This window comes from Larimichthys crocea, chromosome III, assembly GCF_000972845.2.
Source record: "Larimichthys crocea isolate SSNF chromosome III, L_crocea_2.0, whole genome shotgun sequence".
Lineage (NCBI taxonomy): Eukaryota > Metazoa > Chordata > Actinopteri > Sciaenidae > Larimichthys > Larimichthys crocea.
In genome coordinates this window covers 12,824,203-12,838,341 of record NC_040013.1, presented here as the reverse complement: position 1 = coordinate 12,838,341, position 14,139 = coordinate 12,824,203, and the positions used below count along the sequence as shown (strand labels likewise).

At 42.1% G+C, this 14,139-nt stretch overlaps 1 protein-coding gene across 1 annotated transcript; it reads right to left on the bottom strand.

The window, feature by feature from the left end:
- Positions 1-2,174: 2,174 nt before the first annotated feature.
- Positions 2,175-12,481, bottom strand: foxn2a (forkhead box N2a). The gene is given in 8 exon segments (XM_027277502.1): positions 2,175-5,760; positions 5,763-5,824; positions 5,904-5,987; positions 7,297-7,365; positions 8,033-8,082; positions 8,336-8,460; positions 10,737-11,314; positions 12,331-12,481. Coding segments are annotated over 7 exon segments (1,152 nt in total). The 5' UTR covers positions 11,301-11,314; positions 12,331-12,481; the 3' UTR covers positions 2,175-5,562.
- Between the last annotated feature and the right edge of the window lie 1,658 nt (positions 12,482-14,139).

Here is a 14,139-nt window from a genome sequence, read left to right as displayed (position 1 = left end):
TCAACAAATAGAATATGATCAGTTTTTATAGATTTAACTACATAGTAGTAATAGATTAAAGTCAATGAATCAGTAATAACATCCCAAAAACATAATATAAAATAATATGACACCGTGAAAGAGAAAACTAACAACAATATAACTTATGTACTATGACTTGTAACAATTTAACAGAACTGTTACTTGTAATGGAGTATTTGTACTACTTTTTTATTTTATTTTTTCTATTTTATTTCACTTATACCCTGCTGTTATTATTTATACCATGGTCACTTACTTTTGTAATATTATTTATATTATGGTCACTTTCCGTTGCAATATTTCTTATACTATGGTCACTTTACATTACGATACTTTTATATATTATGCCACTTCCATCCTCAGTACTTGTCTGTTTTGAAGCTTGATTGTTTTTCGTGTTTATTGTGTAGGATATAGATATTTCTGTCTGTTTAATTTCTCTGGGGTTTTGGCTCTTTTATTTTGATTCTACTTCGGTAGTGTATATTACACTTTCTGTTGCTGTAACGAGTGAATTTCCTCGTTGTGGGATAAATAAAGTATAATCTAATCTAATCTAATCTAATCTACTATTTGATAGATAGATAGATAGATAGATAGATAGATAGATAGATAGATATTTCTATTTAATCCTATTTATCTGACAGTATTAGTTGCAAATAGACCTTTACCATAAATGTATAGATTAAACTCCACAGTAGTAATGAATTAAAGTCAGTGAACCAGCAATAACATTCAAATGGCATAATATAAAATAATATGACACCGGTGATATACTGCACCATATATTATACTATTATTTTGTATCTATTTGTACATTTGTTTGTCCGTTTGTACATATGATATTACAGAAAAGGGAGATACTAGCATCAGATGCTTTCCTCTCCATTCAGCTAGACCTAATGCCATCTACAATTAAGTGCTGTGATGTCACAGATAAATAATTTACTGCTGAGTTTGAGTGTGGTATGGGTTGCATTAACAAAAACAAGGTCAGAAATCACAAGCAGGATGCAGCAGTGTTAGGGACAGCCTCTGTGATTTCCCTTTAAAACGCACATGACCTGGTTTAGACTAGAAGTGAAATGACATGTTGCTAATGCAGCCATCACTGCTCAAATCCTACACGATTAGTTTCACCTAATCCATAATAATCTCTTCATATTTTCACCACATTGTACTAGTAGTCCTTTAAAGAAACTGTGGAGTTCTTGTTCTATCAGCTGTTACATTTATGACTGTGCAAAATAATCGCAAAAAGAGGTTTGTCTGAACGTTTTGCACCAAAGAAAGGCATTTCCTCTGCTGCTGTTTCACTACTCCTGATCTTAAATGCATACAGGCAAAACACAAACTCTCTAACACGCACACCACAGCCAGTGGCTCCAGCATTGTCTGGTTGCCTGGCAACTGTCGGCGTGGCGTGGTTGCTAGGGCCGTGTGGGAGGGGGGGAGGTGATGCTGCTCTGATTTCCAGCTGAATTGAGGCAGTCAGTAGGGAGAAGCCCCCCTCTTCCAGTCGACACACAGGACTCTATTGAACAATAGAGCTGTGCCAATGGGCCTGAGGCTAGTCAGACAAGCCCTTGTTCAGGGTCACACTGTGTTCATCCCACAGTCCTCCATGACTAATTAACTTACAGCGAAGAGTGTCGTTAGGACATCTGATGATGCATCCATCACTGGCACAGCCCTGGAATTTACATTAATGTGAGGTGCATATTTGGCAGCCTGCCATGTTGGTGCATTTAAAAAAAGACACAGAAGAAGAAAGGGAAAGTGTGTTGGAGCCGCCACACGTAGTGCTGAGCACAGCTTGTGCAGTCAAAACAGCCCTGAACTGCTGGACTCGGTGGGAAATATTTGCCAGCTGTAACATGGTTATGTGAAAACTGAGAAAGCAGCCACATGGAGAGGTAGCTATTCCAAAAAATGGATTATTATTAGCTGTTATTTTCATCATGTGGCCGTCACAGCAGGTGGCAATGTTGATCAAAAATGTAGCTAGCGTAGGCTACTGATGCAAAGTGATGGCATTCTTGTGTTGTGGAGGAGAGTTTGGAGTGCAACAAATGTGTCAAGTCTTATTTGCAGTGAGAAAAAGTTGAAGCAGAGCGGCGGCTCAGATGAGAATAAAAACATTTTCACAGGCGTAACAAGAACAGGTTTTTATTAATATTTTTGTAATACCATATATAATGCAATTGCATATCTTTGGCGAAAATAAATCTTATAAACATTTTATCAACAGAGGTTAGCATACAAAAACCAAAAGGTGTGTCGGTCCAAGAGACATGGCAGACAACTGACACAAACTGATACTGGGTTGGCAGCTTTGTCAAATGCAACAAAATGTTCATCATACCCATAGAAACTGCAACAGAATTTTTGAGAATCACATAATTAATATTTATTAACAGCTGTTGAGCAATGGAGCAACTGATTTTGGAGTTTGGTAAAGCCGGACCCCAAAACATTTAGGTAGCTCATCCTCAGATCAACTCACTGACTCAGTGTCACTTTGAGACCAATGTAACATTTTGTTTTGCAAGTGCTACAGGAAGTATGAGTGAGCATCTCTATAATTTTTCTGCATTTATCTGTAAATGTACACAGCAGCAGCCTGGAGGGGACTGATCCGATTTTCCGGAGATATTCAAAACATTTCAATATCAATAACAATACCTGGAAGCATGAGTTATGAGTGGCAGTAATTGTGTGTTGTTGTTTTTTTTGTTTTTTTTTTAAGTTTCTAATCTGTGATGAGACAGAGAGCTAATCTTCAATTTGTGACTACTTAGTCATAATATCTAAACATAAACATGAGACGAATGTAAAAAATGATTCGATCATCTTCGAAGAACTCCTACAGTACATGGGAAATGTGTCCATCTTTACATTTTACACCCCAGCTGTACATCAATTTTGGCAACAAAAAGGTTTCAGGATCAATGTTAATTAACTGTCTTCTATCCAGTCTAATACAAAGCAAAACAAAACATCAAGAAAACCTGGCAGTCATGATTAAATTAAAAAAAAACAAAAAAACACCCGCTCTAAAGACAACAGACATTGGCAAAATACTTAATCACTATAACATAGTGAAAGAAAAAAAGTTGTATTGCTGTAAAATAAAACGAGGAGACAAACAAAATACTTATTAAGAGGAGTTCACAGAGGGAGAAAATAAATGTGCCTAGTCATTTGTATCAAACGACCAGTGTCTGATAGCATTCAATAATTCTCTAATAATCCCATAAATTAATGTCATAAATAAGGTGATGATTAATGAACAATTATTTGTTCTTTTTTTTCACAGCTAAACAAGACCAGTGTATGCAATTATTACTTCTGAGAACCGCAGCTTACTCTGCTGAAAACAGTTCCCATTCTAAAGCGACAAAAATAAACCAAAGGATTGGTTAAGTCACTGCACCGACTAGAGTCCTCTCCCATTTCCTGTTCAGATGATTCAGAAAAGTAGGGCATTGTTTGCTCTAAATCACAACTACGCTGTGGCAGTGGGGGAATATAGTGACCATGGCCCTTTGCAGTTTTACATCAGTGGCACAAGAAAACGTTTGGCACTGACCATGCATGTTATACTAACAGTCACTGTGACACGATGTGATCCAGTACTGTGGGTATAATTTTCAGTTTGTTAGCCTTGTGCGCTTCCATGCTACTTTGTATTGTACATTGCGAGTGTAGAGCCTTTTTAAAAAAGCTCAAATGAGAATTGTGGCCTTTTACACAAGTGGCTCGCAACTTCCCCTCAGTGAACTGCATGCAATCAACTGACAATAAACACTCCATTTCACAGCGTGAGAAGAGAGCGTGCACTTCCTTATTTTGTTCTAGGAGGAAGAGCAAGGACACAACATTAGTGGCCAGTCAGAGCTGTGGGCACAATATGAGAGCAGCACAGGTCTTCAGTATCTCGCCTGTGAGCTGCGAGTCCAGTTCTCTTTGGCCAAGGGGTTTTACACACTTGAATACGCTGCGCACCTTTCTAGATTTGAACCAAAACAGACAAACTTTCCCTTAAGTCGTGAATTAACTTGGCCACAGGATCAGCCGACAGAGAATTAGCTGTGTAATTTTCTAAAGTACAAGGTTCAAAACACAAGGAGAACACCTCGAGGTATAATCAAACTGCAAACTCAAACAATGGAGCAAGAAGCTGTTGTAATTTACTGCCCACTCCTGTTTCTGACTATAAACCAGCTCTGCATTCAAAAAAAAAAAAGACCAGAAGAAAGCAGAGTACCAGGCAGCCCTACGATACAACTGTAGCAAGGGGATCTGTCATTACACCAGTCACATTCATTTGGAGCAGTATGACTACTTTTTCAGTAGAAGAAAAGTGTTTGATCATTTCAAACTCTTTCCCATCAAGACTGTCATCTCAGGTTCAGGCTGAAGTTAACATGCACTATGATACACACACGCGCACACACACACACAAATAAAAAATAAAATCTATGGAGGATAACCTATGAACACGCAGTGGACATCTGGCAGTGCGTGACAGATGTTCACTTTGCATAGGCTGTCACCGAAACATGTGGATATATGTTCTGTGTCTGCACAGTAAATGTCAAAAACACACTGATGAATGAAAGGGGTCGACAGGATGGGCAGTGGATTTGCAGGAGAAAAAAAATTAACGAAATTTTTTTTTTAAAGATTGCACAGCACGTTAATGGCCGCACAAAACTGAGCGAAGTAGTATAGCTAACTTTGCAACTAAATTTGGCAGTGGCAGAGTAATACTATTTCCACGTCTTGCTAATCCTGAAATAGAGCCAGTGCTCGTGTGTAATAAAGTTTATCGCGTAACAAGATCATAGTACTACTCCATTCATTCTCTTAATTGTAAAGTTTAACTAGCGTACTCGACTCTGAAAAACGCCACCTCGAAATAATGTCAAAAAGTTAAGGTTGTGGATTAATTATTGCATCTCTCTTACAAGAGGATTTCGTAGAGCAAGAATTCCTTTCAAAACAGTGGCTTTTTTTTCTTTTCTTTAGCACAAAAAGGAGAAACTGATAACACCAGGAGGTTAGATTTTGTCTGTTACAAACATGCACTCATTCGCTTCATAAATAGATTCACTTGGAAGAGGATACAGGTTTGAGGAGGAAGCATGCAACGCTTTGAGTTATAAAACCTTCAGCTTTTTTCCCCATTTTGTCTTTCAGAGGAAAATTCTTGAATCACAATCTTCTAATCCAACAGAAGCAGGCAGGTCATTTTGGATAGGTTTCTTGATGGTTCTCCATAAGCCCAAACACCCATCCCCAGCAGTCACCCCCGAAGTTACAAAAGTCTCTATATGGCTTTGTTCTCCTGTGTGAACGATACTATTGCCATTTGTTTTGTTGGACAGGGATATTCCCAAACAAAAAAAAAGGCTCGAAATGGCCAATGAACGATCAGATAAGGAGAAGGAGGCACACTGGGACAACACGATCAGGGGTCAGAGGTTAGGGTTCACAGGGTCCGGAGTCTGATGGGGTCAAAAAAAAAAAAAATCTTTATTTCCTGTTAAGTTTTGTGCTCTTGACAGTGCGTTTGGAGCCCTCCATGCAGCTGCGTATACCAGCGAGGTGCAACAAGGAGCCAGCAGCTTCCTTCAATTCATCATCCAGCTCGGGCTTGACCTCGCGTCGTGGCCTCTTACCGACGGGCCACTTGATGGCGGGCGGACGACGTGAAGTCTGGTGGACGCCCCTCTCGTCCCAAAGGTCGGAGTCCTCGTCGCTGTGGAAGCCCTCGCTGCCGGCGCGGCAGGACTGCCTGCCTTCACAGCCTCCTTCATCCAGGGAGGAGAGAGACGAGGAGGAGGAACGGGAGGAGCAGCGCTGCAGGGCTACACTGCTGTAGTTGTGGTCCTGCTTTGGATCGCTGCTCACCAGGACAGAGTCGGGTCGGGAGAGGTCTAGTGGGCTGTCAGAATTGCCTGAGGAGAGCAGATGTTGGAAAAAGTGAATATAATCAAATGCAAAAGCAGATTTTACTGACTTGTTACAGCACGACAAATGCCTAACAGAGTAAACAAGCTAACCGGAACCAACTTATTGAAGACTGTTTTGTGAAAAAGAAAAAGCAGAAATCAGATACAGGCAAACCACACGCTGTAACTTTAACTTGCTTTGTTTACAAGTATAAAGCAGAACTAAGAGTTGTCTCAGCCCAAGAGAGAAAACCAGATTTAAATAGATCTTGTTATATGCGTGTTAAACTGAACACCACTGATAAGGAGAGAACAACAAACGGCAAAACCCAGTCACAATAAAATGATCCTTAGAGGCCTGTTGCAGTTACTGAATCAAATTAGGTACACGCTAAGTTAATAAAAGCAATTAGTAAGTTTGAGTTTTTAAACACCTAACATATTTAGAAACACATGAACTGAAGTTGAAGGTGCTGCACTAATAACTTTAACTGGTAAATGTCTTCGAATCAGTCGGACACTCACTAGCCGCTTCATTCGGAACGCCTGTACAATGTGATCCAATACAACAGCTCTGCAATAAACTCTACTTTTACAATGCTTATAAAGTTGTCACCGTCAGAAAGACAATAATTTTACTTTATGTTGATTTTTGAGGTCATAGTGGGTGGTATTTTATTGAAAGGGGTTTCTAATATTATGTCCCCCATAAATATTCAGTTAAATTAATATGTCTGGCAGTGGCAGTCAAAACTGAACGTTATCTTTGTAAAGGCAGAATGTATGGCAGAGCTGTTGCACTGGATCACATTAGAGTGTACAACTGGCCAGTGAGTGTGTGTGTGTGTTAAAGGTATAGTGCAACATTATGGGAAATACATTTACTCACTTTCTGGTAGAGAGTTAAATGAAAAGAACCAGTAACTTTGTGGAGTCTTCAATGGTTTCCTGGGAACTTCTCCCAGATAAAAAAAATAATAATAATCACAAAAATTGTCACCGTTCATGGCATAACTATTTCCCGAATGTTAAACTATTCCTTTAACATGTCTTTAAAATAATGTCCACAGGAATTATTTGTACCCAAAGAGGTAATGCTCTTGAAGCCTTTCTTGTGCAAGAACCAACATTTTGCTCACAGCTACAGAAGTAACACACACACACACACACACACACATACACATACACATACACACAAACATATATCACATTTGAAGCACACAAAATAAAAGCAATGACAGGGTGGTATGTCGGGGGTAGGAGACAAAGAGTTGGAAGAGTAGGTGAAAGTATGGCTGCTTGTGGATTCTCTTACATGGGTCAACGTGGTGCCCGGGGGCAGAGTTTAAGAGCATCATGGCAGTGGCAGCATCAATGTCAGACTCTGGAAGAGGAGAGAACATGCATGATGGTCAGTCCTAAGGTGTGAAAGCATGGTAGCATGGTATCTCTACTAGGACTGGGAGGACTGGGTTCTTCCAGTGATTTTAAAACTAGAGACAGTGACCCAATGAATTCTTAGTGAATGGACTGGATATGCAGAAGGTTCGGCGAAACAAACCAGAGGATAGATTCCAGCCACTGATACTGAGAGTGCATCTGATCTTTTCAGACCTGACAAAGTGTCTAAAAGCCTCATAGCTCACTTCTGGGGCTCTAAATTATTAATGATTACAGTGAGACTGAGTGCTCGACACTCTGCACCAGCAGAACTGCTGCCTGTCGTCAAGGTTACAAATCCAAGAGGCAGAGGGGGGAAAAGAGGAGGTTGAAACATCGACTGGGAACTCTCCACATTATGGTCTACATGAGGCATCGATGACTTGAAAGCAACAAATTAAAACCAAGAGTTGAGGATAAAAGCACAGTGATGCTGAATGTTCTGGGACTGAAATGTGCAAAGACAACATAATCAAAATACTGCACGAACACAAACTTAAAAAAAACTGCACAGACTGGAATTATACACATCTGCAGATTCTTGCTGGGCAGGCAGCTTTTATTGTACATATACAAACTTAATCAGTGAGGTAAGCTTGCTTCAGTCTCACCTTTAAATGAGCAGCCTTGTAGAAAGAGATGGCGGGGAGGTGAGGAGGCACTGCAGAAGGTAACAAAAGACATGAAGGGTCAGGTTTTGCTTTTGAGTGTGCAACAGAGACGTAAAGAAAAGTCAAATGGGACCCTTCAAAGCTTTCAGCCATTTACAGTATGTATGAAAAAGGTGCTTAACACAGATTTGACAGACAGAGCGGATCTGCCAATTCTGGTTCGTAAAGTGATTTCCTGCAACATCAAAAATCGACACAACCTCATGATTCACAACATCCAGAGAGCAGCTGATAAAAGTTTACCTGGGTGGGGAGGCGGGTGGTGTGTTGAAGGCATGTGCGGCAGGGAAGTGCTGCTTCTTAAGGGCTTGGATCAGGTTGGGGCGGTACTCTGGGTCAACACACCAGAGAGAACCTTTTCCATTGGCCTGTAGGAGAGAACGGGGACAGTGAAACTTCTACACCAAGGTTACAAAGTCAGAAACTTGAACTTACGGAAACAAACAGAGAGTTTTGAGAAGTACTTCTATAGGAAAAGTCCTGATCCCTGACCATTGAGTTTTAAAGTATGCTGGTAAACAAACAAAATTGACATTTAAATTCAGTTTTTCTCACCAGAAGCTTATGTGTGTAGCCTAACAAATGTGTTGTTCATTCCAACATTTGCGATAAAACCACTGACTTCATGAGTGCATTGAGTGCCTCTTTGCACATCGGATGTTGAATGGATGATTGTTATTTATCAGAAAAAAAGGTAAAATGGAACCATAACCTTTAGGAGATTAGTCACTGTGGCAAAGCAATGACGTTTTCAACTAAACGCATCATAATACCTTATATAAGGCATGTTCACACTGCTTCAAAATATGTTTAAAAAATTAAAAAAAACAGACAAAATCCTCTTCTTAATCTATCAAAATGATGTGCATAGTTATTTGTCAAAAGTCTTAGCAGACAAAATTTGAGTACCACAAACAGTAGACTGCACTAACAGCGGGATAGTGATGTGTCAGAAGTCTTATTTTGCACAAATGGCACAAAGTTTAAAGCAATATTTCTTCAAGGAGCACTCATCATGAATAAAACAGCAAAAGCGGAACTAAGAATTCCTTAACAGCCTGAACAAAAGGAGGAAATAACTGCTCCACAGTGCTGCGCGAGGAGTGAATTTGTCTGTTGGTGATGTGTGCGGGAGTGTGTTAACTGTCACTTTATCTGATGGCGGCCTACTGCCCAGTCTGGGAGGAGAATAGACTGAGGGAGGGAGGGAGGGAGGGAGGGAGGGAAAGAGTGAGTGAGGGAGGAGAATAACCTTGACTCAGATTACCAACTAGCCCTGATGCAGGAAGAAGGAAATGTCTCCATGGCAACGGAAACCACCAGCCAGTGTCATGTGAAACTGGTGCTGGTCTCTCAGCAGACGAAGGGCTCACGCTGTGCACCTGCATGCTGAGCGGCCTGCGCCTCACCATGTTGCTACTCACCGAGTGCTAACCGCCATCCCCTCCCCGTGGTGGGAAAATACGAGGTCTTAGCCAGGCACAGCCTTGGCACCACGGGCTCTACCGGTCACAAGTCTGAACTCATACTGCAGCTCAATATGGCTACCATGGTGTCACTCCCTGGATCAGTATAATACGTCTGACACAGGCTTGACTGTGCTCTGAGGACGCCTCCCTGCCTTCCTCTACAACTTGAGCAACAAATGTAAAATGCACTGAAGGTAAATGTATTACAGTTAACATGTTCAGCTCTTCAACTGTATTCATTTCTTAATTAGCCACTTGCCTGGTTGGCTTAAATATTGCCAAACCACTGTCAAACACGTCTGATGAACGCAGCCTTAATGAAGCAGATAACAGAATAAGTATCCTAATTAACAAAAAAAAACATTCAACATGTTATGAGCTTTAGCTTTGAGTGCTCATTTAGTCATCAATATTTAATTATTAGTTATTAAACACATGGTTAAAGTCTGTCATGTTTTGAAACGAGCCCTCAACACCCTCTCGAGTTCAGCACACATTTCTCAACACAAAGGATGATAAGCTAAATGGTCATCCCCGAACATTAGGAAGTAAACTCACAGTTTCCCAGCAAACAGTTTACTCATTTCCTACTCTGTTCACAAGAATGATTGTTCAAGATATGCAGGGGTGTGGTTATCCTTTTGTCACAAGCATATACTGTATGAGAAGTCAACTTCTCATTCGACCACAAACACAAATGAGCAAGAGTGACTGGTGAAGATTCTTCCGACAAACTTATCTCTGACCTCTACTTGAGGTCATGTTTGCCTCATTTTAGCAGTGTGATGTTGAGATTTCTAGCAGTAATGTGCCTCTCTCTGGTTAAACAGTTGCACTACCTTGCCGTGCTCTGGGAGATGAAGTCCTATCTTAGTGTGCTGTGTTTGCATTTGCTCTGAAGGAGTCTCTGTGACCTTGACTGGATTCCACCCTTATCGCAGCAGAGTCAGAGGTCCCTGCAGCTTTGTTACAGCATTGGACACTGTCACATGAGCCAAACTGCAGCTTCACGCTGCACCACGCTGTTTACCAACTGCGTTTCGCTAAATAAAGCAGACACATTTTGGCCCATGAATACAACCGTTTGGGGAAGCACAATTTCAACAGCGGCGTTTTCCAAGTTTAAATCTGTACGTGTGAGTGTGTGAAAGTTAGGAGACAGTTTGCCAGCCTACCTTTCCCAAACTCCTTTCGACCTTGCGGAAGCATTTGTTCAGGGACAAGTTGTGACGAACTGAGTTCTTCCAGCCAGTGGGAGCATTGGAGAAATAAGGAAAGTGCTCGAGAATCCAGCCATAGATTTCTTTAACGGGCAAAGATTTGCTTGGAGACTGCTCGATGGCCATGTAGATGAGGAGAGAAAACGAGAAAGGGGGCTTCGACTTCAACGAGTCCCGCTCCCTGCCTCTGCCGTGTGACGAAGATGAGGAGGAGGACGACGGGCCCTGATTGGACCCGTAGTCTCCCTCTATGTCAAAGAGGGGACTGCCGCTGGGTTGAGCTTCCGGACCTCCCAGAGTGAATTTCTGCAACAGGTTCTCGTGCAGCCAGTTGAGGTTGGTGAGCTCCTCATCCTCTGTGCCTCCAGTACGATCCACGCTGGTCGCCAGCGGACTGGACGCACACTCCGCCTCGGGCAGTGTTCCCACACCACAAACACCTCTGAGCCCCGTCCGCTCCTCTTGCATACCCGGAATTTCCGTTTTCTTATCTGGTGACATCCCAATGATTGGACCCATTAAATCAAAGAGGTCTGAGGAGAGAGAGGAGAGGAAGGGTGTTAATGTTCACACATGTAGACAAACATCACATTTTGATGGTGAGCAGTATGAAATGACCGGATGCGACATAATGGAATGATGTGCTCATCCAAGCGTTGACCTTGTTTTCTTAAGTTTCCCTGGGGGCACATCCCCTGGAGCTCTCTCTGTCTGTCTCTATCGCACTCCCTGGCCCTCTCACTGCCCCTCTCTCCGCCACGCCTGGCAAGGACGGAGAGGCTCTCAGCAACCCCCCCCCCCCCCCCCTTGACTCCAGCCAAGGACCATCGAGGAGATCCTCTCAAGAAACTGAACCGACTTAAGGCTCCACTCCTCGACGCCCACCTTGTTTCAGACAAGAACCAGCTGCTCATTTTGTGTAAATGAGCATGAGACCATCCAACGAGTGGTAAGATGGAGGCCTTCCACTTATTCCTGCAGAGTGGATAGCTCTTACAGACTGATCTGCATTCAGCCAGGATCAAGTCTCAATTTTTCACATGCCAGATTAAGTAGTGTAAAGAAGCTACAGCCCCTGGAGTTGTCAGGCATTTAACAGCACTAGGAAATTCAATATTGCCAGCAGCCCTGTATCATTAGCCAATTCCATCCAAGTACCCTTAATTAATAAGACAATGATACTTTATTTTACATGGGTTCAGAGGAAGAATTGTTGGCATGCAACAGCAATGATCCGGTCAAAGTTTATAGTTGAACCTAAGGATTTTAATTAAACAGAAGACATATCAAAGTCTCAGCACATTAAATTAAGTAAATAAGTGTTGACATGTTTTGTCTAATAACTCAATCACTCTGTTAAACCATGGTAAGGCCAAGAGCACAAAGAGATCACTCTTTGGCTCAGCTCACAACAAGCTTTAAGTCCTGGCTGTCACCATGACAACCTTGCCATCCTTTCAATTAGGAGCAGAAATCTCACAAACAAGATATATAGGTACAATAAGAAAATAAGTAATCCGTGCTGGTTAACTCTGCCACAGATGACTACCGAAAATGTTCCCGCTGCACCTGGGTGGACACCAGATAACCCTGTCCGGGGTGGTCTGGGATGTTCTGGAGCCAGACTGAGACGGCAGCGGTGTTGGGAGTCTGGAGAGGTAAAGGCGCGCAGAGAGTGGCGGACAGGGATATCGTTTCGTTTCTGTGATAAGATAAGAATTGGGTCAGACTCGAGTGTGTTTGCACAGTGGGTGAGACAGGAGAGGGAGTGTACACACACACACACACACACACACACACACACACACACACACACACACACACACACACACAAATTGGTTGTCAAAGCTAGTCAGCGAGGACAGGAGGGGGAAGGAGGCATTAGTGCATTTACAAAATGACCACTCATCTCTGAATGAAGGGATAAACATATAGCAGACAGATCCTATTTTGGTTTAGAGTGACGTCTGTATCTATTTTTTCAGCCTAGTATGTGTTAAAGTTTCTTCCGTAACACGATGATGATGATGTCACGTTAGCTACATGTTATCCTCCATTGTCTGTGTTTTCATGTCTCCGCACCATTGTCGTTTATTTGTGTATATGTATACTTCTGTGATTTTTAAAGACTAAAAACAAAAAAAAGGAAGTAAGTAAAATAACTTTCCAGGCCAATGGCAAAGGGACGTGCAGAGCGAACATAGGAAGAGACATAACAATAGGACAGTCATTTTAAGGAAGGACACAGCAAGAGAGAATGAGCAAAAGAGAGGAATAGACAGAGAGAAAGAGAGAGAGAGCCAGCTGAGACTCAGTGGTAGTGGGGTAGACTATTTAAGTTATGCTCAGTCTAGGATGAATCACAGCTCTCAGCAAAGTAGAGCAATCAGATATGTCAGGCAGCGAGAGAACTGCCCATTTGTGTTCAAAGAAAATCTCTGCACGGGAGACCAAAACACAAAAAGACATCCCTTGACATGACAGATTCCTGCTATGAATGAATTTACAAATAGATTCAGGACTGTGCAGACAGACGAGCCTGCAGTTTTGGAAGACAATATTATCCTTCCAAAAATCACTTCAAAAATCAAGCTAGCTGTGCGCACGGGCCTATTATCAAATGCTTTTAAAATGAAATATTTCAGCAATTAAGTGAAAGATTTTTGCAGCATCTACATACAGTACACACGTACTTGTGTTCATGACAGAGAGAAAGAAAAGATGAGTAAGGATGCCATTTGACAAGACCCCCAGGTTACTACTAGCCCTTCTTTAGGCTGGTCTTTGTGAGTTTAAGTCAGGTCTAGATCCATGACTGTGCCACCCGAAAAAAGCCAACACAGGTGTGGCAAAAAAAAAGGCCTTAACTGCATCTTGCAGGTCTTTGTTTGACTGAATGCCGTGGTTTCGAGAGGTCGGGTCAACAGTAAACACTCCACATGATTGTCCTTCCTTCTTCAACAGGCCATGAATGCCTGGAAACTTGATTCAGTTTTGTGGCAGGGAGATGAGAAGAAGTCGCAGCCCAGGTAGAGTGTCAGACCACTCATTAACCTGAAGCACAAGAGAGCTTCGTCTCATCTTCACAGCCCTGACCTCTCAGCTGGGCCCTTGGGTGCCAGGGAGTGCTTATTCCCTTTTGAGTAGCTCCTCCAGAAGACCGTCATTTGAATATCAACAGAGGCAGGGGTGGACGACGGAGAGAGCTGCCTCGCATCCAGCCAAAACACAGGAAGTGTTTTACCATGACTGCAGCTGGTCAATTGCCACTGCTGTTGCAATGATCGCGGTTATCATTGCTCTTATGAAAAGGCATCAAAGAGAGGCGGCTGGGAATGCGATGAATAATGGGACACTA